The sequence below is a fragment of the Anabrus simplex genome, chromosome 1 (assembly GCF_040414725.1).
Source record: "Anabrus simplex isolate iqAnaSimp1 chromosome 1, ASM4041472v1, whole genome shotgun sequence".
NCBI classification, from domain to species: Eukaryota; Metazoa; Arthropoda; class Insecta; order Orthoptera; family Tettigoniidae; genus Anabrus; species Anabrus simplex.
The window spans coordinates 483,602,929-483,630,630 of NC_090265.1; the positions used below are offsets into that span (position 1 = coordinate 483,602,929).

Below are 27,702 nucleotides of genomic sequence, written 5' to 3' on the forward strand. Positions count from 1 at the left end.
ACTCTTACCCCAAGGCCCCGGGTTCGATTCCCGGCCAGGTCAGAGATTTTTACCTGGATCTGAAGTCTGGTTCGAGGTCCACTCAGCCTATGTGATTAAAATTGAGGAGCTATCTGACGGTGAAATGGTGGCCCCGGTCTAGAAAGCCAAGAATAACGGCCGAGAGAATTAGTCGTGCTGACCACACGGCACCTCGTATTCTGCAGGCCTTCGGGCTGAGCAGTGGTCGTTTGGTAAGCCATAGCCCTTCGGGGCTCTTGCGCCTTGGGGTTTGGTCATTTCCAACAGATAAACATTAGTTGACCTACTGATATCTACCATTCCGTCTATAATGCACCTATTCATGCAAATTTCAAGAAATTGTTTTCGCTTCCACCACACTGAAGGCCTAGGAAGTTGCTCCAATAGGAGATCAATGTTTGAATTCCGTCGCGAGCAGCGTTTAACTTGAATACGGTGTTCCCCGTAGTTTTCCAGGTGGGGTAGTAGCTTATTTTACATTCTCAGACACGTACCTTAAATCAATGTGCAAATTATGCCAGGAATAAGAGTAAAATTCGTACAGAGGGGAAGCTTCCAACACAGGAGAACTTGAACTTCAAAGTACTGTACTACAAAGTACTACTTCCAAGTAGCCTACTGTACTTAATTTTGGTGAATGTAAAATATGTGTATTCGTCCCAAGTGGATGATTTTACTGATGTACATTTTCCTTAATTTTCTTTTTATATATCAAGACAAATCATTTTTCATGATCAGCTTACAGACTGAAAAGTGTTTTATGAGAGTAACGTCATTCAGAAGTCGACATGTTTTCCTAGGCGTCATATTGATAGTTGTATTGGTATATAATTTACAGAGCTGTCAGGTGAACATTCTCTTACTTGTAACAGTAGATGGCTCTGAACAGATATAAATATTATAGGTGCTCCGTGAGTCAACGAGTATTAAAGTATGACATGTGACTGTCAGATTTCTCTCGTCATCTATTTAAACAGTAAGACAAGAAGAGATTACTGTGTGTGAGAGTGGAAATTGCGAAATAGCTCAAAAATGAGTTCAAGTTCGAAGGAAAGTGTTCCAGAAGGAAACGAACCTCGCATTAATGAAGGGCAACAACAAGGAGAGCACGAGGAAGCGTACCGGTACCGGTACAGGGATGTGTTTGCACGCTATAGTGACCAGTATATGTTTCCGTACGGATATCAGTTCGGAGAAGGCTATTCACCGGATCGGAGAGAGCTAGATTTCACTATACCGGAGGAAGAAGAAGAAAGTGATATCTCGCTAGAACATGACATGCTCAGTGCAAAAGCATTCCTGAAGCAAACCACCCGAAAAGACGGTATAAGCTTGTAAGTTGTAAGGAATTTGTATCCTTCATAAACAAATCATTCTCCACCCCTTAGTGCCTGTGGGATGCACTGTGAGTTTAATGTTATTGTATTAAAGTAATGAAGAAAAGTTAGTTGTTTTTCAAATGACAGATAAATGACTTATATACAACTATATGGGCCTATTGTCGGAGAGCACGGGATCACTACAGAAAGCCCACATTGTAATTGCATTATCTCTGTTGACGGAGGACAGCAGTGGCAGCTGGTGGTATCTTAAGCTGGGTGTTGCACCAAAATTTTCAGTGTCACATTTTTATAGCTTACAGAAATAACAAGAGACTCTATTATCGTTACGTAATTAACTACATTCCTACTAAAACTGAAATATATCTGGCAATTTCAACCCAGGAAATCAGAGGCTAATTAAACCCTATCAATCAATCACTATTGATGCCCGCCTGGTGGCCATGATCGTTAAGGCGCTGAAGTCTAAAAACGGTCTAACACCGAGGTTAGCCGGTTCGAGTCCCGTTGGTCGAAAAAAATTTCACCATCAGAATGTTGGCCGGCAGGGTAGGGGAGGTGGTGGTATACAATTTCTAATCACTAGATTGCGTGCCAAAAGCCTGGATTAAATTCCAAACCTCTCCGCAGTGCTCATATGGAGTGAGGGCATATGACGCTGTTGATGGTGATTCGTCCGTCGGATGGGGACGTTAAGCCTTGAGCAGACCCCTTGGTGCTATTCGACAGGAGTAGGCTATGTGCCGGCACCGGGTTTCACCCTCTCCCTACTATCATATATCACGTCATTCATTTCATCTCTCATTAACTCCTCTGATGAGGTTGACGTCAGGAAGGGCATCCGGTCATAAAAAAACCGCCACGACAAATTCATCTCACCTCATACCCGACCCCGTAGGGAAACGGGACAAGGGTTGGACAAACAACAATCAATCACTATTGATCTGCATTTAGGGCAGTCGCCCAGGTGGTAGATTCCCTATCTGTTGTTTTCCTAGCCTTTTCTTGAATGATTGCAAAGAAATTGGAAATTTGGTAAGTTATTCCAATCCCTAACTCCCCTTCCTATAAACGAATATTTGCCCCATTTAGTCCTCTTGAATTCCAACTTTATCTAAATATTGTGATCTTTCCTACTTTTAAAGACACCATCCAAACTTATTCGTCTACAGATGTCCTCCCACGCCATCTCTCCACTGACAGCTCGGAACATACCACTTAGTCGAGCAGCTCGACTTCTTTCTCCCAAGTCTTCCCAGCCCAAACTTTACAACATTTTTGTAACGCTACTCTTTTGTCGGAAATCGCCCAGAACAAATCGAGCTGCTTTTCTTTGGATTTTTTCCAGTTCTTTAATCAAGTAATCCTAGTAAGGGTCCCATACACTGGAACCATACTCTAGTTGGGGTCTCACCAGAGACAAATATGCTTTCTCCTTTACATCCTTACTACAACCCCTAAATACTCTCATAACCATGTGCAGAGATCTGTACCCTTTATTTACAGTCATATTTATGTGATTACCCCAATGAAGATCTTTCCTTATATTAATACCTAGGCATTTACAATGATCCCCAAAAGGAACTTTCACCCCATCAACGCAGTAATTAAAACTGAGAGGACTTTTCTTATTTGTGAAACTCACAACCTGACTTTTATCCCCGTTTATCATCATACCATTGCCTACTGTCCATCTCTCATCATCGAGGTCATTTTGCAGTTGCTCACAATATTGTAACTTATTTATTAGTCTGTACAGAATAACATCATCTGCAAAAAGCCTTATCTGTGATTCCACTTCTTAACACATATCATTGATATCAAGAAAACATAAAGTCCAATAATACTTCCTTGAGGAATTCCCCTCTTAATTTTGACAGGGACGGATAAAGCTTCGCCTACTCTAATTCTCTGAGTTCTATTTTCTAGAAACTTAGCCACACATTCAGTCACCCTTTTATCAAGTCCAACTGCATTCATTTTTGCCAGTAGTCTCCCATGGTCTACCCTATCAAATGCCTTAGATAGGTCAATCGCGATACAGTCAATTTGACCTCCTGAATCCAGGATATCTGCTACATCTTGCTGGAATCCTACAAGTTGAGTTTCAGTGGAATAACCTTTCCTAAACCCAAATTGCCTTCTATCAAACCAGTTATTAATTTCGCAAACATGTCTAATGTAATCAGGAAGAATGCTTTCCCAAAGCTTACATGGTATGCATGTCAAACTGACTGGCCTGTAATTTTTAGCTTACTGTCTATCACTCTTTCCTGTATACACAGGGGCTACTATAGCAACTCTCCATTCATTTGGTATAGCTCCTTCATGCAAACAATAATCAATTAAGTACTTCAGATATGGTACTATATCCCAACCCATTGACTTTAGTATATGCCCGAAACCTTATCAATTCCAGCTGCTTTTCTAGTTTTCAACTTTTGTAGCTTACTGTAAATGTCATTGTTGCCATAGGTAAATTTTAATACTTCTTTAGCATTAGTCACCTCCTCTATCTGGACATTATCCTTGTAACCAACAACCTTTACATACTGCTGGATTCATAACTACAGTTATTCTCAATATTAATGTTTTTGGCTTTACGTCCCAGTAACGACATTTTTACGGTTTTCGGAGACGCCGAGGTGCCGGAATTGAGTCACGCAGAAGTTATTTTACATGCCAGTAAATCTACTGACACGAGGCTGACGTACCACGTTCAAAACCTACCGGACGTTCGGGTCAGAAGTCCAGCGCCTCAGCCATTTGAGCCACTTAGCCTGGCGCAGTTACTTTTGCCTAACTTGAATTGAAAATTTGCCCTCCTGTTTTTCATTGAAGCGAGATGTTGGTAATATTGTGGGTGGTCTGGCATGGCGTGGAAAAGTAATTACCCAGCAAGTTGGTCGCGCGTTTAGCGTCGCGTAGCTATGAGCTTGCATTCATGGGATAGTAGGTTCGAATACCACTGTCGGAAGTCCTGAAGATGGTTTTCCATTTTCACACAAGGCAAATGCCGTAGCTGTGGCTGTGCCTTAATTAAAGCCACGACCGCTTCCTTCCAACTCCTAGCCCTTTTCTATCCCATCGTCGCTGTGAGACCTATCTGCGTCGTTGCAACGTAAAGCAAAAATTGTAAATTAAAAAGTGGAAATGAAATTAGCTTTGCGAGAGGAGTGAAAGTAGGAATGAAGTAATCTCCGCAGAATGGCGCAATCTAACGGGGACATTTGGAACTGTTTCTCGGTAGGGACTTGCTAGTCTCGCGCAACTCCCTGTGACCGACACTGGCGAGCATGCTACCTGATGCTATGCAGGCTTAGGCTCGTCCCTGCTGAGGTACATTGCGCCGCGCTGTCCGCTAGGCAGTTACCATAGGAAAGCAAACCCCCTGAGTTTGATTCGAAGCCAGCAGCGTTTTTTGGTCCGTTACGAAGTATTAGTACAGCGAGAAACCAAAGATGGTTGATTTCAACATATTTTCGGTTATATGTTAGGTTTATTAAACTAAAACAATAGAAGAAAAGACGATAAATGATGTGTAAAATGATTGGGAGTTGTGCAACCCTGCAACAATACCACGCCACCGTCCCTGGAGGACAGTATCCCTTTCCCATCTTAAGAAATGACTAAAAGGGACGACTCTTTATAGCTTCTCAAGTTGGAAGACTGGGAACTGATTTTTTTTTTTTTTTTTTTTTGCTAGGGGCTTTACGTCGCACCGACACAGATAGGTCTTATGGCGACGATGGGATAGGAAAGGCCTAGGAGTTGGAAGGAAGCGGCCGTGGCCTTAATTAAGGTACAGCCCCAGCATTTGCCTGGTGTGAAAATGGGAAACCACGGAAAACCATCTTCAGGGCTGCCGATAGTGGGATTCGAACCTACTATCTCCCGGATGCAAGCTCACAGCCGCGCGCCTCTACGCGCACGGCCAACTCGCCCGGTGAACTGAATTTTACAAAGCGTGCCAATCACCTCACTTTCTCTTTTCTATTAAACCTCCCTTTGTCAGCTCCTTTTGTCTTCGACCCCGAACTCCGTGTGGGTGGGGGCGTTATAATAACACCCACGGTATCCCCTGCCTGTCGTAAGAGGCAACGAAAAGGGGCCCCAGGGTCGCTGAACTTGGGAGCGTGGTTTGGTGGCCACGGGACCCTTAGCTGAGTCGTGGCATTGCTTCCACTTGCTTGTGGCAGGCTCCTCACTTTCATCCATCCTACCCGACCTTCCTTGGTCAACTTTTGTTCTTCTCCGACCCTGATGGTATTAGAGCATTCGAGGCCTATGGAGTCTTTCATTTTTATGCCCTTCATGGCATTTGTGTCCGACTCGTTGGCTGAACGGTCAGCGTACTGGCCTTCGGTTCAGAGGGTCCCTGGTTCGATTCCCGGCCGGGTCAGGGATTTTAACCTTAATTGGTTAATTCCTACGGCACGGGGGCTAGGTGTATGTGTTGTCTTCATCATCATTTCATCCTCATCACGACGCGCAGGTCACCTACGGGTGTCAAATAGAAAGACCTGCACTTTGGCGAGCCGAACCCTTCCTGGGATATCCCGGCACTGAAAGCCATACGACATTTCATTTTTTTATGGCATTTGTTTTCCTTTGGCCGATATCTTCATTTTTCGAAGTGTCGGACTCCTTCATTTTGTTCCCGCTGATTAATGTTAATACAAGATGGTAACGTCGGATCGACTCAGACAGGGCTTATGGTAGGTTGGGGTAGGACAGGGATAGGAATGGGAAGGAAGTGATCTTGGCCTTAGTTAAGATACAGCACTCAGTGTGAAAATGGGAAACTACGGAACGTCATCTTCAGGGCTGCCGACTAGGATTCGAACCCACCATCTTCCGAATACAAGTGAGCAGCTACACCTCGAACTGCGTAGCGAGCTTACTCGGTATTTTCTAACGATAATAACTAGCGAGGCAGGTCATTATGAGTCACTCAGTTGGTCACTGACAAGATATTTGAAGGAGAAAAGCATAAGAATAAACTCCAGTAGACCTGTAGCCTGAGTAAGAGATGTGTTTAATAATAGGGTCTACCTGCGTTGGCAAACCCTCTCAAGAATATGAAGGATGTATTATGAAATCGCAGCCATTGTTCGTATTAATCTTCAATTTTTTGGAATATTCCAGGTTCGATCATTTGAGTGAGTTACTGGCGAAAATTCTCGCCGAGCGTCCTAGGAACATTCTCGAGTTCTTTGAAGAGCATAGTCGCAAGCTGAAGGAGACCCGCTTCCGAGACAAGACTGAGCATCTCCTGGACCTTTACGTGCCCCCAGAGCGCTACGAGCGCGCCAAAGAAATAATGAGTCTCTTTGAAGTGACGGTAAGTACATAGCGTTTATCATATTTTGTAATACTCCAGCGTTCAATGTGCAGGTCTTGTCACGGTCATCACGGTGCATGCTTAGGGCTACACTGACTTGAACAGACGGTGAATCTCAGTCCTGCAACTCTAAACGTAGTTAATGGCTGCATATGGATGAAAAATTCTAAAACTTCCACTGTGGTGGAGTTCCTAGGAGTTGATTTATGAACATTCTGATTGAATATTATACATAGACCTATGATTATTAAGTAAGGTACACTATTATCACTGCGCGCATTCATATACAATCACTTTTATCATTATCTTAGAAGTGAAACTTCCACGGTGTGTAGAATTATTTAGTTCCTTTTCCGGGTTGAACCGTGTTGTTTTCTGTACATTACGTACAGTTTGTCGACGTTTCGAGTACATTGCAGTATTTCAGTCGCCTTGACAAAGAATACTAAAACACGTGTAATCTATATAATCTCTCTATCGGACCAAAATTTTTCACTTAAATGGTTCGCAAAAGTTTGGAATGACAAGTCTGTTTTATAACTTAATATTGCAGATTCTCGTAAGTGAGTTTCTTTGATGTACTGTATTAACGTATTACGTTTCTTTTCAATACCAAACCAACCAAACCCCATGGCACTACAGCCCTTGAAGGGCCTTGGCCTACTAAGCGACCGCTGCTCAGCCTGAAGACCTGCAGATTACGAGGTGTCGTGTGGTCAGCACGACGAATCCTCTCGGCCGTTATTCTTGGCTTCCTTGACCGGGGCCGCTATCTCACCGTCAGATAGCTCCTCAATTCTAATCACGTAGGCTGAGTGGACCTCGAACCAGCCCTCAGGTCCTGATAAAAATCGCTGACCTGGCCGGGAATCGAACCCGGGGCCTCAAGGTAAGAGGCAGGCACGCTAGTCCTACACCACGGGGCCGGCTTCTTTTCAATACACAGTCGAGCATAATTTAAGTTGCTGCACTGTACGTCACTGACGCTCATAAAGCGAGAGCCTTCTGTACACTTCGTGTGGAAATTATTTGTCTTGATATATAAAAAGAAAATTAAGGAAAATGCGCATCAGTAAAGTCATCCACTTGGGACGAATACACATATTTTACATTCACCAAAATTAAGTACAGTACTTGGTAGTAGTACGTTGTAGTACAGTACTTTGAAGTTCAAGTTCTGCTAAGTGTTGTAAGCTTCCCCTCTGTACGATTTTTACTCTTATTCCTGGCATAATTTGCACATTGATTTAAGGTACGTGTCTGAGAATGTAAAATAAGCTACTACCCCACCTGCAAAAGTACGGGGAACACCATATTAAGTTAAACGCTGCTCGCGATGGAATTCAAACATTGATCTCCAATTGGAGCAACTTCCTAGTGTGGTGAGTCGGCTCACAAGGACAAAGCCTGTCATCAGTGGCGTAAAAAATAATGCACACTGTGAGAAAGTGCTGTAAGTGTGCAGTGGGAGAAAGATAAATATTGTTAATAATAATAATAATAATAATAATAATAATAATAATAATAATAATAATAATAAATTAAAAAACTACTGGGGATTCTGAGATCAAACGATCAACCAAAATCACACGAATAGGAAACGGACCGGCAACACCTCGTCGCAAGAATGTAAAGATGTCCATTCCGAAAGAGTGAAGAAATACTGGGCTGATCGAAAGAAGAACGAGAAATGAGTTATACTTAAATGTGGCTCATAGTTGATCCTAACGGCAAATAAATGAATAAATAATAATAATAATAATAATAATAATAATAATAATAATAATAATAATAATAATAATAATAATAATTGAGGCAATCTTATATATTAAAAAAATTGATGAAAACTAAAGTCAGTCAGTACGGCCATTCTATCCGGTCAATTTCCTTAATTTTTTTAACTGAAAGGTATTCGTGCAAAGATTTGTCATCAGGCACTATAAATCACTTAACTTTCGCCTTCCTCAAATTATTTGATTTTTTCAATTTTTTGTCTCTTTGAAGCCATCATGTCTTTGGCTCTAATTGAGGTACGGAGTTTGTTTTGACCTAAGAACACTCAGTGGATCAAGATCTTTAATTTCAGCTCTTAACTATTCAAATTGGTTGATTCTGAGGAAAGTTATGAGTGCACATTCAATTTGACGTCCCATTTCAACATTTTTTTTCTCATTGAAGCAATTAAATCTTTCGTTCTAATTGAGGTACACAATTTGTTTTAGTCTAAAACACTCAGTGGATCAAGCGCTTTCTTTTGAGGCAATAACTACTTACATTGGTAGATTATGAGAATAGTTATGAGTAGATTTGTCTCCATGACGGAGATCTTTGAAGGACTTTTTAATAGTTCGGCGCGTAGTGTTGTTCCAAGGAACGTTTAATTCAATTTCTTTGTGTGATGTATTTTCAAGTGTTTTGTTGACATAATATTACATTCTATTACCGCAGCAGATCATGTGCTTTATTTCATTAAGTCGGAACTTTGCAAATACATCCGTGAGGAGGGTAACGAACAACACCATACTTTGCACATTGCGGGCGGAGCCAGCGGGAAACTGCTAATCTATATATTTAAAAAATTTATGAAAACTACAGTCAGTCAGTCCAGCCATTCTATCCGGTCGATTTCCTTCATTTTTGTTTTAACTTAAAGGTATTCATGCACAAATTTGTCATCAGGTACTACAAATCACTTAACTTCCACATTCCTCAAATTACCTTATTTCATTTTTTCAATTTTTGTATCCTTGAAGCAATCATATCTTTGGTTCTAATTGAGGTACGGAGTTCGTTTTGGCCTAAGAATACTCAGTGTATCAGGCTCTTTCATTTCAGCTCTTAACTGTTCAAATTGGTTCATTCTGAACAAAGTTATGAGTGCACATTGGTATCTTTCGTTCTAATTGAGGTACGCAGTTCGTTTTGGTCTAAAAACGCTCAGTGGATCAAGCGCTTTCTTTTGAGGTAATAACTACTTACATTGGTAGATTATGAGAATAGTTATGAGTAGATTTGTCTCCATGACGAAGATCTTTGAAGGACTTTTCAATAGTTCGGCGCGTAGTGTTGTTCCAAGGAACGTTTAATTCAATTTATTTGTGTAATGTATTTTCAAGTGTTTTCTTGACACAATATTACATTCTATTACCGCAGCAGATCATGTGCTTTATTTCATTAAGTCGGAACTTTGCGAATACATCCGTGAGGATAGTAACGAACACCATACATTGTACATTGCGAGCGGAGTCAGCGGGAAACTGCTAGTAGTTTAGCTAATTTTGAGTTTGAACCCTCCGCTATTGCGTATAACTGTAGCGCTATCTACCAGGGACAAGATCAGACTTTACCAGGTCGGGGAGTTTCAAACCACTTTCACAAGATGTCTCCACTATTGATTTTCTAGTGCTACCTAGTGTTACATACTGTTACTAACTTATCGAAAATATTTATGTTTAGACCAGTGGTTTAGACATCGCCCTCTACTATGACTGCGCTAGCAGTTTGAAGGTTTGATCAAGTCCGGTCTTGGTTTGATAACCTAATCACTCTTCTCTTGTTTATTTGTTACGTTAGACTAGTCACCTCCGTTCTAACAACCAATTAGACTCCGCCTCTTAATGCCAGTGTCTACTTATCAGACTGCTCGTTGCATCATTGTTCTAGACGTTGCCTACGTTATAATACAAGGCCTGGAAATAGAACCCGTAAAACGCTATGGAAGTGGTCACGCTGCAGTTCAATGGCGAGCCGCTAGGATCGCTTTCTAGTCCCCTGTTTACCAGGTTCGCGCCTTTAAACGCGTTTATTGACTTGGTTGTGAATGTGTGTATTCTTGTGATAATAAGCACTCGCAGTTTCAATCATGGTTTATTGCTGTGTTCACCGGGCGAGTTGGCCGTGCGGTTAGGGCGTGCAGCTGTGAGCTCGCATCCGGGAGATAGCGGGTTCGAATCCCAGTCAGCAGCCCCTGAAGATGGTGTTCCGTGGTTTCCCATTTTCACACCAGGCAAATGCTGGGGCTGTACCTTAATTAAGGCCACGGCCGCTTCTTTCCCATTCCTAGGCCTTTCCCGTCCCATCGTCGCCATGTGTCGGTGCGACGTAAAGCAAAAAAATAGCAGACAATAGTATTGCTGTGTTCCTTATTGTCAGTCACGAGAAATTAAAGGTGTGGAATTTTATTTCACAAATTTCCAGTGAATAGAGCTTTAAAAGAACGATGGCTTGTTGCTATATCTCGCGGAGAATACAAACCGGGATCTCTCTGGGTTCCTACAAAAAATCGAAGGTGTGAAGGAAACACTTCCGGGAAGAAGACTTTAGTATAAGTAAATCTAAAAAGACACTCCTGCCTAATAAAGTCCCTTCAGTTTTTACAGAGCTTCCCAAACACAAACAAGTCACTTTAAAATGTAGGAAACCTCCCAAGAAAAGACAGTTTGAAAAACCGAAGAGTGAAAATGAGTATATAAAAAATAAGAGAAAATGTGCAGAACAATCGGAATCTCCTGTGCTTGATAATACTGGAGAATCTGACCGGATAAATGTAGGCACCAAAACAGTAGGTACACAGTTTTCTCCCGTCCTAAAACCAACAGTACCAAAATACATCATCAGGAAATTAAGGAAGGAGATCAGAATAAATAGAAATCACGTGACCAGTGTTAAGAAGTTGCGCGTAAAAATCCGCATCTTGGAAGCAGAACTTAGCAAGGTAAAGAAGGATCCCGGAAATCTTGAAAGTCGAGTTTCTAAAATTCAGAAGGAAGCTGAGGGAGGTAATATGAAAGGAAACTTTTTGTTAGAGCAACTTCAGAGATTTGAAAAAATAAATGTAAATATCAGGAGACTACAGTTAAAATTTGTGTGCTGTTATCTTCAAAGTCACCAACGGGTTATTGGCTTCTCAGAACACTCGGTATTTTGCATCTTCCTCATCCAAGAACGTTGAAATCGTATGTTGGATACTCAAAAGGGGAAACTTCGCTAAGGCCCGATTAGTGAAAGAAAACTGTCGTCAGTGAACGATAACGAAAAGGTTGGTTTCTTTATAACAGATGGAATGTTCATAAAGACAGGGAATTAGATATGACCGGGCGAGTTGGCCGTGCGGTCAGGGGCACGCGGCTGTGAGCTTGTGTCCGGGAGATAGTGGGTTCGAATCCAACTGTCGGCAGCCCTGAAGATGGTTTTCCGTGGTTTTCCATTTTCACACCGGGCAAATGCTGGGGCTATACCTTAATTAAGGCCATGGTTACTTCCTTCCAACTCCTAGGCCTTTCCTATCCCATCGTCGCCATAAGACATATCTGAGTCGGTGCGACGTAAAGCAACTAGCAAGAAAAAGATATGTTTATTGGACTGAATGACATTGAAATTGACGCTCTTAGAGTCGAAGATAGGTTGGCCAATAAACTAATCTGCATTTTGTTCAAGGGACTCTCTACATAGAACAGAATACCAGTGTCTTTCTATTTCACTTCGTCCGTTACGGGCTCACAACTTGCAACATTAACCTTGGATGCGTTAAATGCTGTTGAAGAGTGTGCTTACAGAGTGATCAGAATTGTGACCGACAATTCCCAGGTTCGAAACATTATGCAGAGGAAGCATTACGTATGACATACGACTTCCAGCTGATGAAACTAGGTCTCTGTTCCTAAGTTTTGACCCCAGTCACGCCAGAAAAACAAGTGCGATCCCAACATTTGTCACGGGACTTTTTTTTTTTTTTTTTTGTAAATAATACTACCGTGACCGGCGATCATTTGAGAGGTCTTTTCAAATTTCAGATATTTTTAATTATGAAGTCGGTAAGGAAACTAACCAGAAAAGTAGTTTATCGGACAAATTTGGAGAAAATGAATGTAGCAAAAGCTAAAATTGTATTTTCCCCTGAAACAATCGCTGGTTTGAAGAGTATGGAGGTGGTTTGTCCCGAAAACATTAAAGACGGGCAGTTTAAAAGAAACAATTTGTTTTATGGAGCATTTTATGAAATGATTCGATGCGCATGATGTCTGCAACACTTCGTATGGGACATATTCCAGGAATGAGAACAAACTGGCATTTTTCAGCATTGAAGGTGAACATCTCAGTTGGTTAATAAATGATTTCCTGTCATATATGAAGAACATTCAAATGCATCTAGAGAAAGACAAAAGATTCAGAAGGGAAACGTATGAGCCGTTGTCTTGACTACCCAATCCACTGTGGCCTGCGTTGTCGTTCTCTATATGCGATTTTTTATTTTACGAAATAAAAATATCACACGAGAACACGTTTACGTATTTCTAAACAACTTTATTATCACTACGAAACTTGTCCTAGTCTCGTCAATCTCTCTTTTCTAAATACCACAGTGCTAACTTTATTTCTTTCCTGCCAGAAGAAGAAAACAATCCCTCGAGAGAAAATAATCGCTCTCTAAAACAATCTACATCGAATATATACATGTTTCACATCAGAGACCTAATGGTGCTGTTTCTTGACGCCATATTGAAAGTCTGTGTGTCCGTACGTCCGTTGCTGTGTTAACCAGGATAAGCATATGTACGTTATACGTCCATGGACACGAAACATAAATATATTAACGTAATAGTTTCGGCTCATCGTAAAACTTCAAAATACGATTATTGAAGGTTTTATCATAATTAGGATATCTGTCCTACGACAATTATCCCCCCTAAAACCTTCAATACTCATCCCGGACCTTCCCTTCTCCAGGTCCCAAATTACACCTAGGCGTCTTGATATCTATGTCTTCACCTATTCCATCCTCCAGGACAGGCATCGGTGCATGTTGATCCTCCCCGAAGTCCGTACTCCTCCGGGACTCCCCAGAGAGTGCCCACTCTCCGGTCCCTCCGCTCTCCTGTAGGGGTCGAGATAACATCTTCTCCTTGAGAAACCTCACTGCCATTTCAGTCGTCTTTTTTCTTTTTCTTGGAAGATTCACCTGTTGTATCTTCTGAGCTTTTCTCACTATCCTTCTCGCTTTTTTTCTTATTTTCAGCTGTTTTACTATCTGATTGATCCTTCTCTCCAGATGCCTTTTCGGCCCTTGCTTCTTTTTCAGCCTCTTTCTTGCCAACTTTTTCTGATGAAGTCTCTCAGCCTCTTTTCTAAGAAATCTATCTTCACGATAACGTACATATCGCCGTAAGTGTGCCCTTGAGTGATAATGGGTGGTTAGAACTCCTCTTGTTCTTCATACCATGACAAGTAGGTACGACACAAATCATAGTAATACACCCCCATCTTCCGGGCATATTCAGCACCTAAGGTTTCAGTTTTGGCTTTAGATTTTGGTTTGATTTCCTTCTCTTCTTCTCCCCCGGCTTTCTTTTCAGCTTTTTCATCTCCTCCGCTTTCTCCTTCCTCACCATCAACAGAACCTACTGAATCAAGAATCATGAAGTTGACAAGGTTGAGCTCCTTTTCATCATCCTTTCCACCACTCTCTTCATCGTCACTCTTGGATTTGTCAGCCAAGAGAGCCTTGAACTTGATGTGATCCAAGGAACACAGATGATGTTCATAAGACATTAGTGTATTGAATCTTTGTTTACACGCCTGGCAATATGGATTCAAGAATTTGACCATATTCTCATGATCCTCAGAAGTCATGTGTGTTGATTTGGGCTGCTTGTAATTGAGCTTACAAATGGCACAGAACTTCGTTCTATCAGACAGTGTATGCCGGAACTCTTCAGTCTCCTCTAGCATGCGTTGCTTTTGACGCTGATTCATACGCATTCGCTGCAAGGTCTGCTTATGTAATAATGTTTGTTTCCTCATGGCATTTATGTGTTTATGTGAATAGAGGTGCATTTTATACTCCTGTACTGTGTCACATTGTATTAAGCAATGAGGACAGGACAGATCATACGCAGGTTTCTTTCGTTGACCTTCAGTTGTAGAATGGACATCAAAATCTTGATCTTTTGCATTGTTAGCCTCTGAAATGGTTTTCTCTTCACCTTTCTTCTTCTTGACTTCGTTTTCCAAGGTGTTCATATCACTTACTACTTTACCTACCGGTACATCTAATTCTACGCTGTTGCTTTTGTCATAAATTTTTGAAATATCCTCTTTTAAATCTCTTACCAAGGAATCGATTCGGCCTTTTATCTCTTGAGCCTGGGCCTCGATTTTCCCTTCGAGTTTTTCAGATTGTGTCCCAATCAAAGTAGTTAGTTGCGTAAGCATAATGCTTACCCGGCCGTTGGCTTCCTTCTCCGAGACGACTTCAAAATCGAAACTGCCTGGGTCTTCCTCATTTTCTATCAGATCCTGGCGTAGCCTCTCTTGTAGTTCCGACTTGCTCCCAGCCGTCGGTAACCCTCGGGATATCAGCGCCTTTCGTAAAATCACTACGGTCATTTCATCAATTTTCATCGTTAAGTTTCGGAAATCCTGTCACGGTCGACAATTTATCGTTCTCTATATGCGATTTTTTATTTTACGAAATAAAAATATCACACGAGAACACGTTTACGTATTTCTAAACAACTTTATTATCACTACGAAACTTGTCCTAGTCTCGTCAATCTCTCTTTTCTAAATACCACAGTGCTAACTCTATTTCTTTCCTGCCAGAAGAAGAAAACAATCCCTCGAGAGAAAACAATCGCTCTCTAAAACAATCTACATAGAATATATACATGTTTCACATCAGAGACCTAATGGTGCTGTTTCTTGACGCCATATTGAAAGTCTGTGTGTCCGTACGTCCGTTGCTGTGTTAACCAGGATAATCATATGTACGTTATACGTCCATGGACACGAAACATAAATATATTAACGTAATAGTTTCGGCTCATCGTAAAACTTCAAAATACGATTATTGAAGGTTTTATCATAATTAGGATATCTGTCCTACGACAGCGTAAAATACCTCATAAGTATACATTTTCATTATGTCTTGACGAGGAACCTAACAAGCGATGATATTGAGCTTTTCTTTAGCCACCTACGACGCAAAGCGGGATACAATGACACAATGGACGCAAGGTCATGTCTTAACGCAGTCGAAACAACGCTCCATACAGGAATTATTGCGGCATCAAAACATGGCAATGTTGAGCTGAGAGATGAAAATAAAATCCTCAATGTACGAACCAGTTTACTACAATCAGGAATGTGCCAGTTGGATGAAAAATATAGAAGGATTGAAAGTCGCGAGGATGTGCTAATTCCGCAGCTTCCTGAACACATAATGTATATCATTACAAAATCCTTGCAAGGTAAAATGCATCAGATCTGTGTGAACAACACATTATTGCTAAGTGTTCTCTAGTAGATAGTAGAGCCTATAAATATGATTAATTTGTTTCAGATTCAACAGCTACAATGCCTGGTATTTCTGTAGCTATGGTAGCAGGATACTTAAAGCATGTGGCAGAAGAACAAACAGACTGTGAAGGCTGTTTAGAACATATCTCTTCTCCAGCTAGTGAAAGTCCAACATTGTGTCTTATTCACTCTCAAGATCGAGGAGCCATCAGATACCCGAAATCATCATGTGTGGCTCTTATGCAGTGCATGACGGAATTTGTCACCTCTGCTGTGCAGTATTTACCCCGACGACAGTTACTAAACATGTGTACGTTTTTTTTCTGAAAACCAGGTTCATCAGTGAAATTAAATGTACAGAGTATAAAGACGACAAACTACCTCTATTTCTATTCCAAAAATTTCTGAGTCCTCTATTAGATAACATTGCTTCGAGCCACTCAAGTAGAAGAGAGAAAGTTTTGAGACTTGATAAGAAGCCCCTGAGTAGGAAAGTTTTAAAACTTTAGAGGCCTATCCAAGCCAATGAAGCACAGCTCTATAAATAAGATACTGTAAATACTCGAAACAACTTTCAACTCTCTTTATTTAGGATATAATTTACTTATAGATATTGAACCCGCATGATCGGGGTCATAATTTAATCATGATTTGATATATGAAAGAATATAGGGTACATTATTGAAGTGCAGAATTTTAGTTGACAATATTTCATCTGTGTAGTGTTGAAACATGAGCTAAGGACAGGACAGACTGGAGCCTGGGAGATGAGCTTGTCACAGTGTGTAGAGAGCTGCCTCACAGCAGGGGGCCCATTAATTTAGCGACCAGAAGATACGTATGTCCACAAATATGTTTCGTACAAGAAGAGAAAGGCGAGCCAGAAACAATAGAATGGTTGCAACATGAGCGCTGCGAAGGTATATTTTGGGTGAGCGCAAACTTTCTGCTACGTCACGGATTCTCAGAGAGTAAAATTACAGTGTTTCCACGGCAATCGTTGGCTAAGTTGTTGTTATTGCAGGTGAAAATTCAAGATCTGGGTGAATTAATAAGGTTAGCTTCAAAAGTAATCATCAATAAATTATTGCAGTTATATGGATCAACTTAAGGAACTTTTTAGATGTCATGCATGGAAATGTCAGATGTTGTGACGGGCAACCAGCCGTTATGGAAGGCTAAAACAGCAGAGAGGGCCGAATACGTCTCTCGTCTGCTATGCCACTAAGGATTACAACTACCAGATGAGTACTAATGTGTAAATAATATTTGGGGATGTCATCATGACCAGGGAAGGGTAGTAGTTTGATTTTGACTTGGTTACTTCACGTAACGAAATGGGTCGCTTCTCGACGCCATTCTAAATTTGTATAACGAACGGGATTAAATAATTCTAACGTAAATGTCGGGTCGAAATATGTATTCATTTTGTTGTACATATGATTCTGTAGGTATAGGATAGCAGTTAAGTCATGCAGCTGTTACCAGTATTTTATAGTCGAGATTTTTCGACAAGTTTTGATTTTGTGTAGTGTTCAATTCGACCCGGAGTTTGCTTTTATGTTATTCATTTGACGACAAGTTGTATAATAATATTTAGGGAAAATCCAGCCATTTGTCAGGCCAGCTGAATCTGTGTTGTTGTGTTAATAGTCTCCGTTTGACGTTGTCAAAAGTTGGAGGGAATGCCACTAATAATAATAATAATAATAATAATAATAATAATAATAATAATAATAATAATAATAATAATAATAATAATAATAATAATAATAATAATTCTTGAGATATCGTCTTTCGACGTGAACAGTGAGTAATAGTAAATTTCGTGTGATGATATGTGATGATATTATCGGGAATCGTTAATGACGGTATGTTTTTCTAATTCGGACTTAATATGAGTAATAATCTAAATTGGTGCATTAATAACTATGAGTAGTGAGATCGGTGCTAATAATCCTTATATGCTAATAAACGTGTTGTTTAAATTACGGTCCAATATTTTATAAATAAATGTCAGATATTTCATTTGCAATTATTAGTCGGAACACGTATGATGATGAATTACGTGATCATGATTGTCAGATGTTGGCAATATAATTCCAGGTTGTTGCGATAATTTGTGGAGAATGACCTCAGAAATAAATCAGATGGGAAGAGAGATATTATAAAGATCACGCAGTCCGGATATAAAAACGTCGTACGATGTCATAGATGAGAAATATAAGTCAGTTGAAAACTGTGTGATAAATAAATGAATAAAATTATGTTGAGATAGAAAGAGATATAAATTCCGTATTGGAAACACTTAGCATATGATGAAGCTGTGTTGAAATAATATGATACGAGGAAATGCATGAAATTAATGATGAACACAGAGAAATGAGTGTAAAAGTACGGGCAAGGTAACAGAGTAAAACTGAATTACGTATCGGGCAGGATTCGAACCCGTGACAGCATGTACGAAATAAATAGACTGCGCAGCTATTCGTTGAAATACCACGGACCTAAAGATAATGAGAGGTTCAGATTCCACATAAATGATCGTATGTTGTGATAGTTAAAAATGACAAGTGATAATAATAATAATAATAATAATAATAATAATAATAATAATAATAATAAATATTTTAGATCAAGAAGTGGGACCGTGTTAAATAAATAAACGAGGAAAAATGTGTTAAAGAGGAATATAACTGATGGTGTGAGACCAATAATAATAATAATAATAATAATAATAATAATAATAATGTTAGAACGGTGATAAATCGTAGTGATCAGTAGGCTATAACAATAATTGTCAGAATAATAATAATAATAATAATAATCACATTTTGGCGTGGCGATCATTGTAGATACGTAAATGTAACCGGTGTATTGAGATGTTTGCGGACGTGACCAACTCATAACCCATAATAAAAATCATATGAGTGATATCATAATAATATTAATAATCACATGAGTGATAGCATAATAATAATAATAATAATAATAATAATAATAATAATAATAATAATAATAATAATAATAATAATAATAATAATAACAACATTTGTGTTTTGCGTCCCGTAATAATCAGGATCATAATAAAACGTGGCGGTGTTAGGAATCATCGAATAATAATAATAATAATAATAATAATAATAATAATAATAATAATAATAATAATAATAATAATAATAATAATAATAATAATCTAATAATAATGAATTAAAGTATTGACGACGACATCATTCAGCTTGCGTGTGTGAATAATTTGTAGATTTTGGTTCCAGTGGCATGGCATCAGCTGGATATAAAATAGAACCCGTTCGTGATTACACTTCCCGAGATCATTATGACATTTCCCATCCCGAGTGCCGACCTCAGGGAAATGTAAATAGTCGGAGGTACTTCATCTAATTTCAATCGAGAAGCCAACAATAAACATGATTTATCCTCGGGCTCTCGAGTCCTATGGACATAGGTTCGATCCTAATGCGATCGATCAGTGAAAGCACTCAGGGGTTCTCTTTTGATACTCAGACACCACTTGTATTCGCCAGACTGAGACATTAATTACTTATTTTTTTTATTTTTTGAATGAAATTGTATGTGTATTCTTTGTCTTAGGCAGCCTCCGAGTGGAGGAAGATTTTGAAAATAAATAAAATACCCCACAACTGTAATTCTTTTCCAGGATGAACATCATCAGCATATTGTCACCACTTGCGGTGAAGCAAGTGATTTGTTTGATTTAACGTGTTGTAAAATTAATGGTTGTTATCATGTGTATCAAAGTTCAGTGCGCCGGATGGCTCAATAAACTGCTCCTTCTGGCAATTATTTCAAAGGAAACCATTCTCATAATCTTTTTATTGTAGTTAGATGTTATGCCCTTTTTAAAGTTAAATGTCACTTCCTAGTCCTATCATGGAGTCCTTAAATTCATGTTACAATTGAGCTTTCCCCATTTTTATTTTAGTTGCCCCGTTCGTTCCCGTGTTCACTGATGCCTCTATATTTATATATATGATGACTTAAATAATGAACCGACACCCCTGAGATGAATGCTAGTCTGGGACTCGGGAGGTGGACGGGTGCAAAATGGCTGGCCCAATGTGGTGCTTTACTGTGTGCCCACTGGGAAGCTTGATTGCATTATAAAGAGGCCAATATTATTGCTAATTGTAAAAAAACTTATATTTTTTAAATTTCTTTTTTGTGATTTTTAATTAATTGATGACCGCATCACGGTCAAGTGTGCATTCACATGTAACATAGTATCATGCTGGAGAAAGGTTAGTTCCGAACGGGGCTAGATTTGACAAGTGTTAATATAATCCATTGCTAATCTCTTCAAGTTAGGCAATGATTCAAAATTTAAAAGGCTCAAAGATATGATGTTTCTCTTTTTCTTTATGAAATTTAATATTGTTTATGGTAATTCAGGACTCCATTTAAATGTCATTAGACATGAGATGAATGTTATAAACAGTTGTGTAGGAAGGCTTGAAGTGGTAAAAATATTACTGAGCACCAGTTCAAGTTATTACTTAAAAAAAGAGGTTGAGATGGTATAAATTAAAACATTAACGTATTTCAGGGCAGGAGATTTCCAACTTCATCGTTGTCTTAATGTTGTTGTTGTTGTTGTTGTTGTTGTTACATTGGAGCTGTTTATTGTGCAATTTTAGGAGTAAATCAGCATGCAAATTGACTGACACGAAAATTTAAACGAGTTTTTATATTCAAATTTTTTCTAAAACTTTTGTTAAATGAAAAGTAATACAGGGGTAAATTATCGTATGATAGGGCCTAGACCCAATAGCGTATTCATTCTTGTGCGGCAGGATGAGAGGCCTATAGGCCCTTTATTTCTCAAGAAGTTATAATGTCAGACGACGGTGGGGAGCGACCCCAGGACATATTAGTAGATGGACAGGGAGAGGTGAAAGATCTAACGTTAGAGGACTTAATGCGAGAATTGGTTCTTAATAGACAGGAATTTACAGAACAAATGCAGGCCAATAGTGTTTCAATTAAACAGGAACTTACTGGTCAAATGCAGGCCAATAGTGTTTCATTAGAGAAAGATAAAGTGCAGGACGCTAGTGTTTCACTAGAGAGTAAAATAGATGCAAATAAACAGGAACTTATGGAACAAATACAAGCCGTTAATGTTTCACTAGAGCATAAAGTTGACCTAGTACAGGCCGCATGTGAATTAAATAAAACAGAACTGAAGGCACAAATAGATGCAGTTCAGGCCACAAGCGTAGCTATGGGACAGGAACTTAGGGACCAATTAAAACAAGTCCAGGAGGCATGTCACTTCGCGAAAGACGAGTTGAAAGGGCACATGGATTCGTACATTACCAGTATTAACGAAAAGGTTGATCGTGTTAGAGACGAGGCTCAAATGGAGCGTACAGAAATTAAAGAGAAATTGAGCGCTAGTGTCAAAGAAATTGCCGCTCGGAGATTAGCTGACAGGATGTTGAAACACACATAGAGGACGTACGGGGTGAATGTCGGAAGGAAAATGACATCATTCGGGGACGTATGGAAGAAAAATGCGCGCAGATAGCTGGTACATTGGATAAGCATGACAAGGGCATAAACGAGTTACTTGGGGAAGCTGTACGTACACTTGTATTAGTAGCAGGGTTGAAAAACAAGGTCTAGGAACTGACAGTAAATTCAGAGGACCGTAGCCAGAGAATAACGCAGTGCGAAGAGGCGATTTAGCGTTATTCCAGCGAACGGAAGCTTTAATGGAACGGGACCAGTCGTTTGCCGATACGGAAGTCCGCATAACAGAGCAGTGCAAGGCATATACTGGGCAAAATTCCGGCACCAAAGAAATGTCAAATGGTAATCCCGAAGGGCTGGACGACATCCGGAAAGACTTGGAGATATTTAAGGCTAGGCTGGAACAGTCAGTGTCTACCCAAGACTTTAACCTTCAGTACCGTGAGTTCGAACCCCACGATAACCAGGGGATTCATAAGAAAGAGGGCCTATCCCAAGCTGACACAAACGGCTTTAAGTTTGAAAACAGAGATGGGTCAACTACCTCGTCGAATGCCATCCCGACATCAGTGGTACATGTCATTAAAATGTCAGATGACAAACCACCCAGGTTCGATGCCCGTGGGCATATCACGCCAAAAGGTTTTATCCGGGAGATTGCCGGTTACATAAGTGAAACCAATATCCCAGTAGAGCGACAATTACGAACAGTCGAGAAGTTCCTAGACGGAGCACCGACTGTGTGGTTCAGGGCTTTCTTATATACCTTTGAAGACTTTGAAGGCTTTCGGTGGGCTTTTCTTCAAAAATTCTGGAGCATTCAGGAACAGCAGGAGTTGAGGCTGGAATTGTACTCCAGACGGTATTCGACGTCCTCACCCACGAAATTCTCGGACTACTTTGTGGCATAATTTCACAAGTTACGAGAGCTTGATAACCCGATGAGCGAAACTGAATTAATTAGCGCCATCGGCAAGCAATTACCATTCGAGGTCCAGCGAATGATGATAGCATCAAATGTCCAGACAGCTGTCCAGGCGGAGGCTTTATTGCGCCAGTTAGATCTGACGACACATCATTCGAACCCAAGACAACTTAGGAACAGGGACCAACAAATTAACACTATCGAACGAGCGATCGAACCCAAGACCACCATTACGAGAAACCAGGGAACAAGTACTGATACGGAACCCCGTCGATCATATAACACGGAATGGAGGGCGCGACAATGGACAAGACCTAGAAATTTTGCGGAAGGCAACCGGCAAACCGACAGAGGTCAATTTCGAGCTGACAGGGGATACCGTGGATCTCAAAGGAATAACTATAGGCCATATCCAACGAGGAACCAAGGGAACCAGAGATATTACCAGGGAGGTGGACGGGTGCAATATACACGGCAATGCGAACACAAGGGGGCAAGAACACGATCCTAGTGGCTGAATGGTGAACCAAGATGACACCCGTTTTCATTAGTGTATTTCAAGGCCTTGTATTATAGCGTAGGTAACGATTCTAGAAATGTCAGCCAGCCCATCTATAAATACTGTGAGTTTTTGAGCTAAGGTGTCTAACTGCATCGTATCTTTGAGTGTTCTAGGTAACTTAGGAGGTCTCCCTCGGGAGATGCTGAGGCAGGTAATGGCGTGAGAAGGTGGCATCACAAGTTAAAGGCACAATTTTCATCTAACTATATGAACATTATATACGTATTATAAAGGGAAGATTCCAGCGTTCCCCCCTTAGCATTTAACGGTTAGGTCGACCTACATTTACTTTAACTTTAATATAGGGCTTTCTCATCGTTTAAAATTAAAATGTAAGTTCTCTAGGCAGTCCTCGGACTTAATATAACGACCCCATGTGGGGATGTTGTAAAAAGAAAGATGCACGAGTGTTTACTCTCGTTTCCCTTCTTCACATTGTTTCCTGGTGACTAAGTTTTCCATTTTTCTAAGTTTCCTTTCCCTTCTTTCGGACTATTTTTCGTCTTTTTTAGTCACCAACTAGTATGGCTTATCCACTGCGTCATTGGGCCTCATGTCCCCTTAGGTATTTTCTTTGGTCTTAACCTAGTAGTACTTGGGGTTTTCAGCCTCCGTTTTCAGTTTGTTCTTGGCCTTTCTACTACCTTTACATTCTCTTTCACTTTTCATGGCAGTGTAGTATGGGTTTCAGCTCCTGAGAACTTTCTGGATCTTCGATCCTTCCTTCGAGTATGGCTCCTCTATAAAGGTAGCGAAGGTAACAGCTGCTTAAATTTTTAAAGCAGAATGTATTTGCTGCTTCAAGTGTCACAGGCGTTTGACTATAAAAATGAATGTAATCTCCTGGGCCCAAAAAAGGGTGTTTGTAAGGTATAAATTGTAAACGGTGCTTCAGGGTTCCAGTCCCGTCCTGTGTAACTTTGTACCAGAAGCTACGGCTTTTTTCTTTTTACTATCTAAGGCATTTGATATGGTAGATGATGGGAGACTACTGGCAAAAATGAGTGCAATTGGACTTGACAAAAGAGTGACTGAATGGGTGGCTATGTTTCTAGAAAATAGAAATCAGAGTTAGAGTAGGCGAAGCTTTATCTGTCCCTGTAATAATGAAGAGGATAATTCCCCAACACAGTATTACTGGACTTTTATGTTTTCTTATATATATCAATGATATGTGTAAAGAAGTGGAATCAGAGCCAAGGCTTTTTGGAGATGACATTATTCTGTACAGAGTAATAAATAAGTTACAATATTGTGAGCAACTGCGAAATGACCTCAATAATGTTGTGAGATGGACAGTAGGCAATGGGATGATAATAATCGGGGTTAAAAGTCAGGTTGTGAGTTTCACAAATAAGAAAAGTCCTCTCAGTTTTAATTACTGTGTTGATGGGGTGAAAGTTCCCTTTGGGGATCATTGTAAGTAGGCTACCTCGGTCTTAATATAAGGAAAGATCTTCATTGGGGTAATAACATAAATATGATTGTAAATAAAGGGTACAGATCTCTGCACATGGTTATGATGGTATTTAGGGGTTGTAGTAAGGATGTAAAGGAGAGGGCATATAAGTCTCTGGTAAGACCCCAACTAGAGCATGGTTCCAGTGTATGGGACCCTGGCCAGCATTACTTGATTAAAGAACTGGAGAAAATCCAAAGAAAAGCAGCACGATTTTTTTCTGGGTGATTTCCGACAAAAGAGTAGCGTTACAAAAATGTTACAAAGTTTGGGCTGGGAAGACTTGAGAGAAAGAAGACGAGCTGCTCGACTAAGTAGTATGTTCTGAGCTGTCAGCGGAGAGATGGCGTGGAATGACATTAGTAGACGAATAAGTTTGAGTGGTGTCTTTAAAAGTAGGAAAGATCACAATATGAAGATAAAGTTGAAATTCAAGAGAACAAATTGGGGCAAATATTCGTTTATAGGAAGGGGAGTTACGGAGTGGAAAAACTTACCAAGGGAGATGTTCAATAAATTTCCAATTTCTTTGCAATCATTTAAGAAAAGGCTAGGAAAACACAGATGGGGAATTTGCCACCTGAGCGACGGCCCTAAATGCATATCAGTAGTGATTGATTGATTGATTGATTGATTGATTGATTGATTGATTGATTGATTGATTGATTGATTGATTGATTGATTGATTGATTGATTGATTGATTGATTGATTGATTGATTGATTGATTGATTGATTGATTGATTGATTGATTGATTGATTGATTGATTGATTGATTGATTGATTGATTGATTGATTGATTGTGACTGAATATTGACTTTATTTTCTCTCTGCTTTTGTAAAGGCTAGCCTATCGCTGTAAACTTGTAAATTTTTAAGAACTTTTGTTCTGTTCTCTAACCGACTTGTTCGAAATGGGAGTTGCTCTCCCCTGATTGTAAATGTACTAAGATTATAAGCTTCCATGTAATTATTTTCAGGGTTTTCCTCTTGTCTAATCTTTGTTGTTGTTCTTGCTTCAAAAGATAAGAAAAGAAAGAAAGAAAATTTCAGTAGAATTTGTTACCGGTATCAACATTTAATCTTCGGTTCATGATTTGTTCAGCCATTCATCCCTCATACTTCTTTTCCTATGTGGTCCACCAAAACACGGTATTAATAATAATAATAACAATAGTAATAATAATAATAATAATAATAATAATAATAATAATAATAATAATAATTTATGGAAAGTATATCATATCACCTCCGGCTTCAGGGAACTCTATTAACTCTGTCTTTCAGCCGACATCGCCTGAACAACTAGGAGAAGCAGCTGAGGAGGATGACGAGGAAGAAGGTGAAGAAATAGCCCAAACTCCGCCCAACGTCATGGAGTTGCTGTTCTACTTTGAGCAGGCAGACGTTGGCCTTCCTCGAGAGGAGATGTTTCTCATCGCTCTAGCGCTCAACGACCTCAGGAAGAATTCACCCGTCAAGAATTACAGGTATGTTTGCTGTTGTTCTTGTTGATGTAGAAGGACAATAATGAAATCTTCAGGTAGCGTGTGCCACTCCACTCAGAGCAGTAACAGACTTGCCTCCCTTAGTGTCTTGCAAAAGTGTAAGACAATTACTTAAATATGCTAAATCGTAATGTTTTTCTTTCTACCTTGCTTACCGAATTACGTACTTAATTTACAAATACGTTTTAGTGTTCCTGGAGTAATTTGGATTTTTCTGAGAAGTATATGTTCGAGCATTCCATATATACACTGGGAGGTTCACCAACCCTTTGCGATTAAGTATTATGTATCCCGCCGCGTTTACTACAGTTCTGAAATACATCGGCCCCTTTCCCCAAACTGGGGTAATATAACGAGATGTGTTGTAACGGGCTAAAAATTAGCTGGAATCGTGAGCATCACTATTAATTCTTTATGAGCAACCCAAATGAACCCGTAAAACGAACACATATACGAAGAATATGTACCTTACAACAAGAGGTGCAAACACAGACCAGGAACAGGTTAGGCAGGAAACTGCGTGCTGTATGTCAAGCCTCACAATAGCTCACTTGGCAGCGGCGCGATGGGAGTTGTGATAGTGGATGGTGCTTGAAAGTTCGAATCCCACGCAAGTTTGTTTTTATACAGACAGTTGACTGAAATGTGGCTAGGTTACATACTTAATAGTCTCCACAGACTGATGTGTTTATTCGCCCTGAAAAGAGCCATTGGTATGGTGGCATATGGTATGGAGCTGGGTTGGAAGAGGCTAGAAAACATGTAACAAGATTTCGGTTTCCTTCGTCTTTTAACGCAGCACCTGCTTGAACTGACGACCTCCCTGGTCGATGCAGAGTTGCGCACGACGCTGTAAGGAGCGTCTGGGACGTTGCAACATCTCCGGCGTAACGAATCGGTGTGCCGCGGTGATGAGCTGTATAAGGTGACCAGGATTGTTCGGCTCCTGTGCACACACCAGTTGTTTTACATGAACCCACAGAAAAAAAAATCCAGGGGCGTAAGATCGGACGATCTAACGGGCCAGGGGACAGGTCCTCCACTTCCTATCCATTTATCAGAATATGTCGCATGGAGATGATTCTGTACGACCATCGCCGCATGTGGTGGAGTTCCGTGATATTCAAACCACGAGGAGGAGCAAAATAAAGAAATGAGACACGACGTCGGTACCAGGCAAAACATTTACTCAGTGAAATCAATGTTAACGTCCGGCTAATTTGGTTTGGACCTCTCAAGACAATGAGTCCATAAAGAAAAATAGTATGGTATGGTTTGAGAAAACAATTGAAGCAAGAAACTAAGTGGACTTTAGAGGAAAGGATGGCTCGACCAGATAAATCAAGACCATCAAGGGATGGAGTGGTAACAGGTTGAAACTGACGGGGTGGGATAGACCGAAAGGAGATCCGTCATTCGTCGCGCCAGTGCAGCTGGAGCCGGTTCTTGATGATGAAGGAGAACTATCAAAGTCTGAGTTGTCTAGTGTGTAAAACAAGTTCACCGTTTTGCTTTACTGTTGGTGCATGATCGTTAATGATGATAATGATGATTGTAGTTTGAAGGGGCCTAACATCTAGGTCATCGTCCCCTAATGGTACAAGGATAACGAAATATAATAATTAAAATTTTAAAATATATCCACAGACTAGAACTTAAAACAAATTATTATGAAGTTAAAATAATCAGTGAAGCTAATTTGCAATGACTTATTTACGTATGAAATTATATAAA

General features: G+C 40.1%; 1 protein-coding gene across 1 annotated transcript in view; it reads left to right on the forward strand.

Moving 5' to 3' along the window:
- The first annotated feature begins 1,053 nt into the window (after positions 1-1,053).
- The window catches only part of Rsph4a (Radial spoke head protein 4a), a 169,780-nt gene continuing 143,131 nt past the window's right edge, over positions 1,054-27,702 (forward strand). Inside the window, exons 1-3 of the mRNA XM_068227579.1 lie at positions 1,054-1,355; positions 6,510-6,705; positions 25,748-25,950. Of these exons, the coding sequence (XP_068083680.1) occupies positions 1,054-1,355; positions 6,510-6,705; positions 25,748-25,950 (701 nt within the window). The remainder of the gene's footprint in view (positions 1,356-6,509; positions 6,706-25,747; positions 25,951-27,702) is intronic.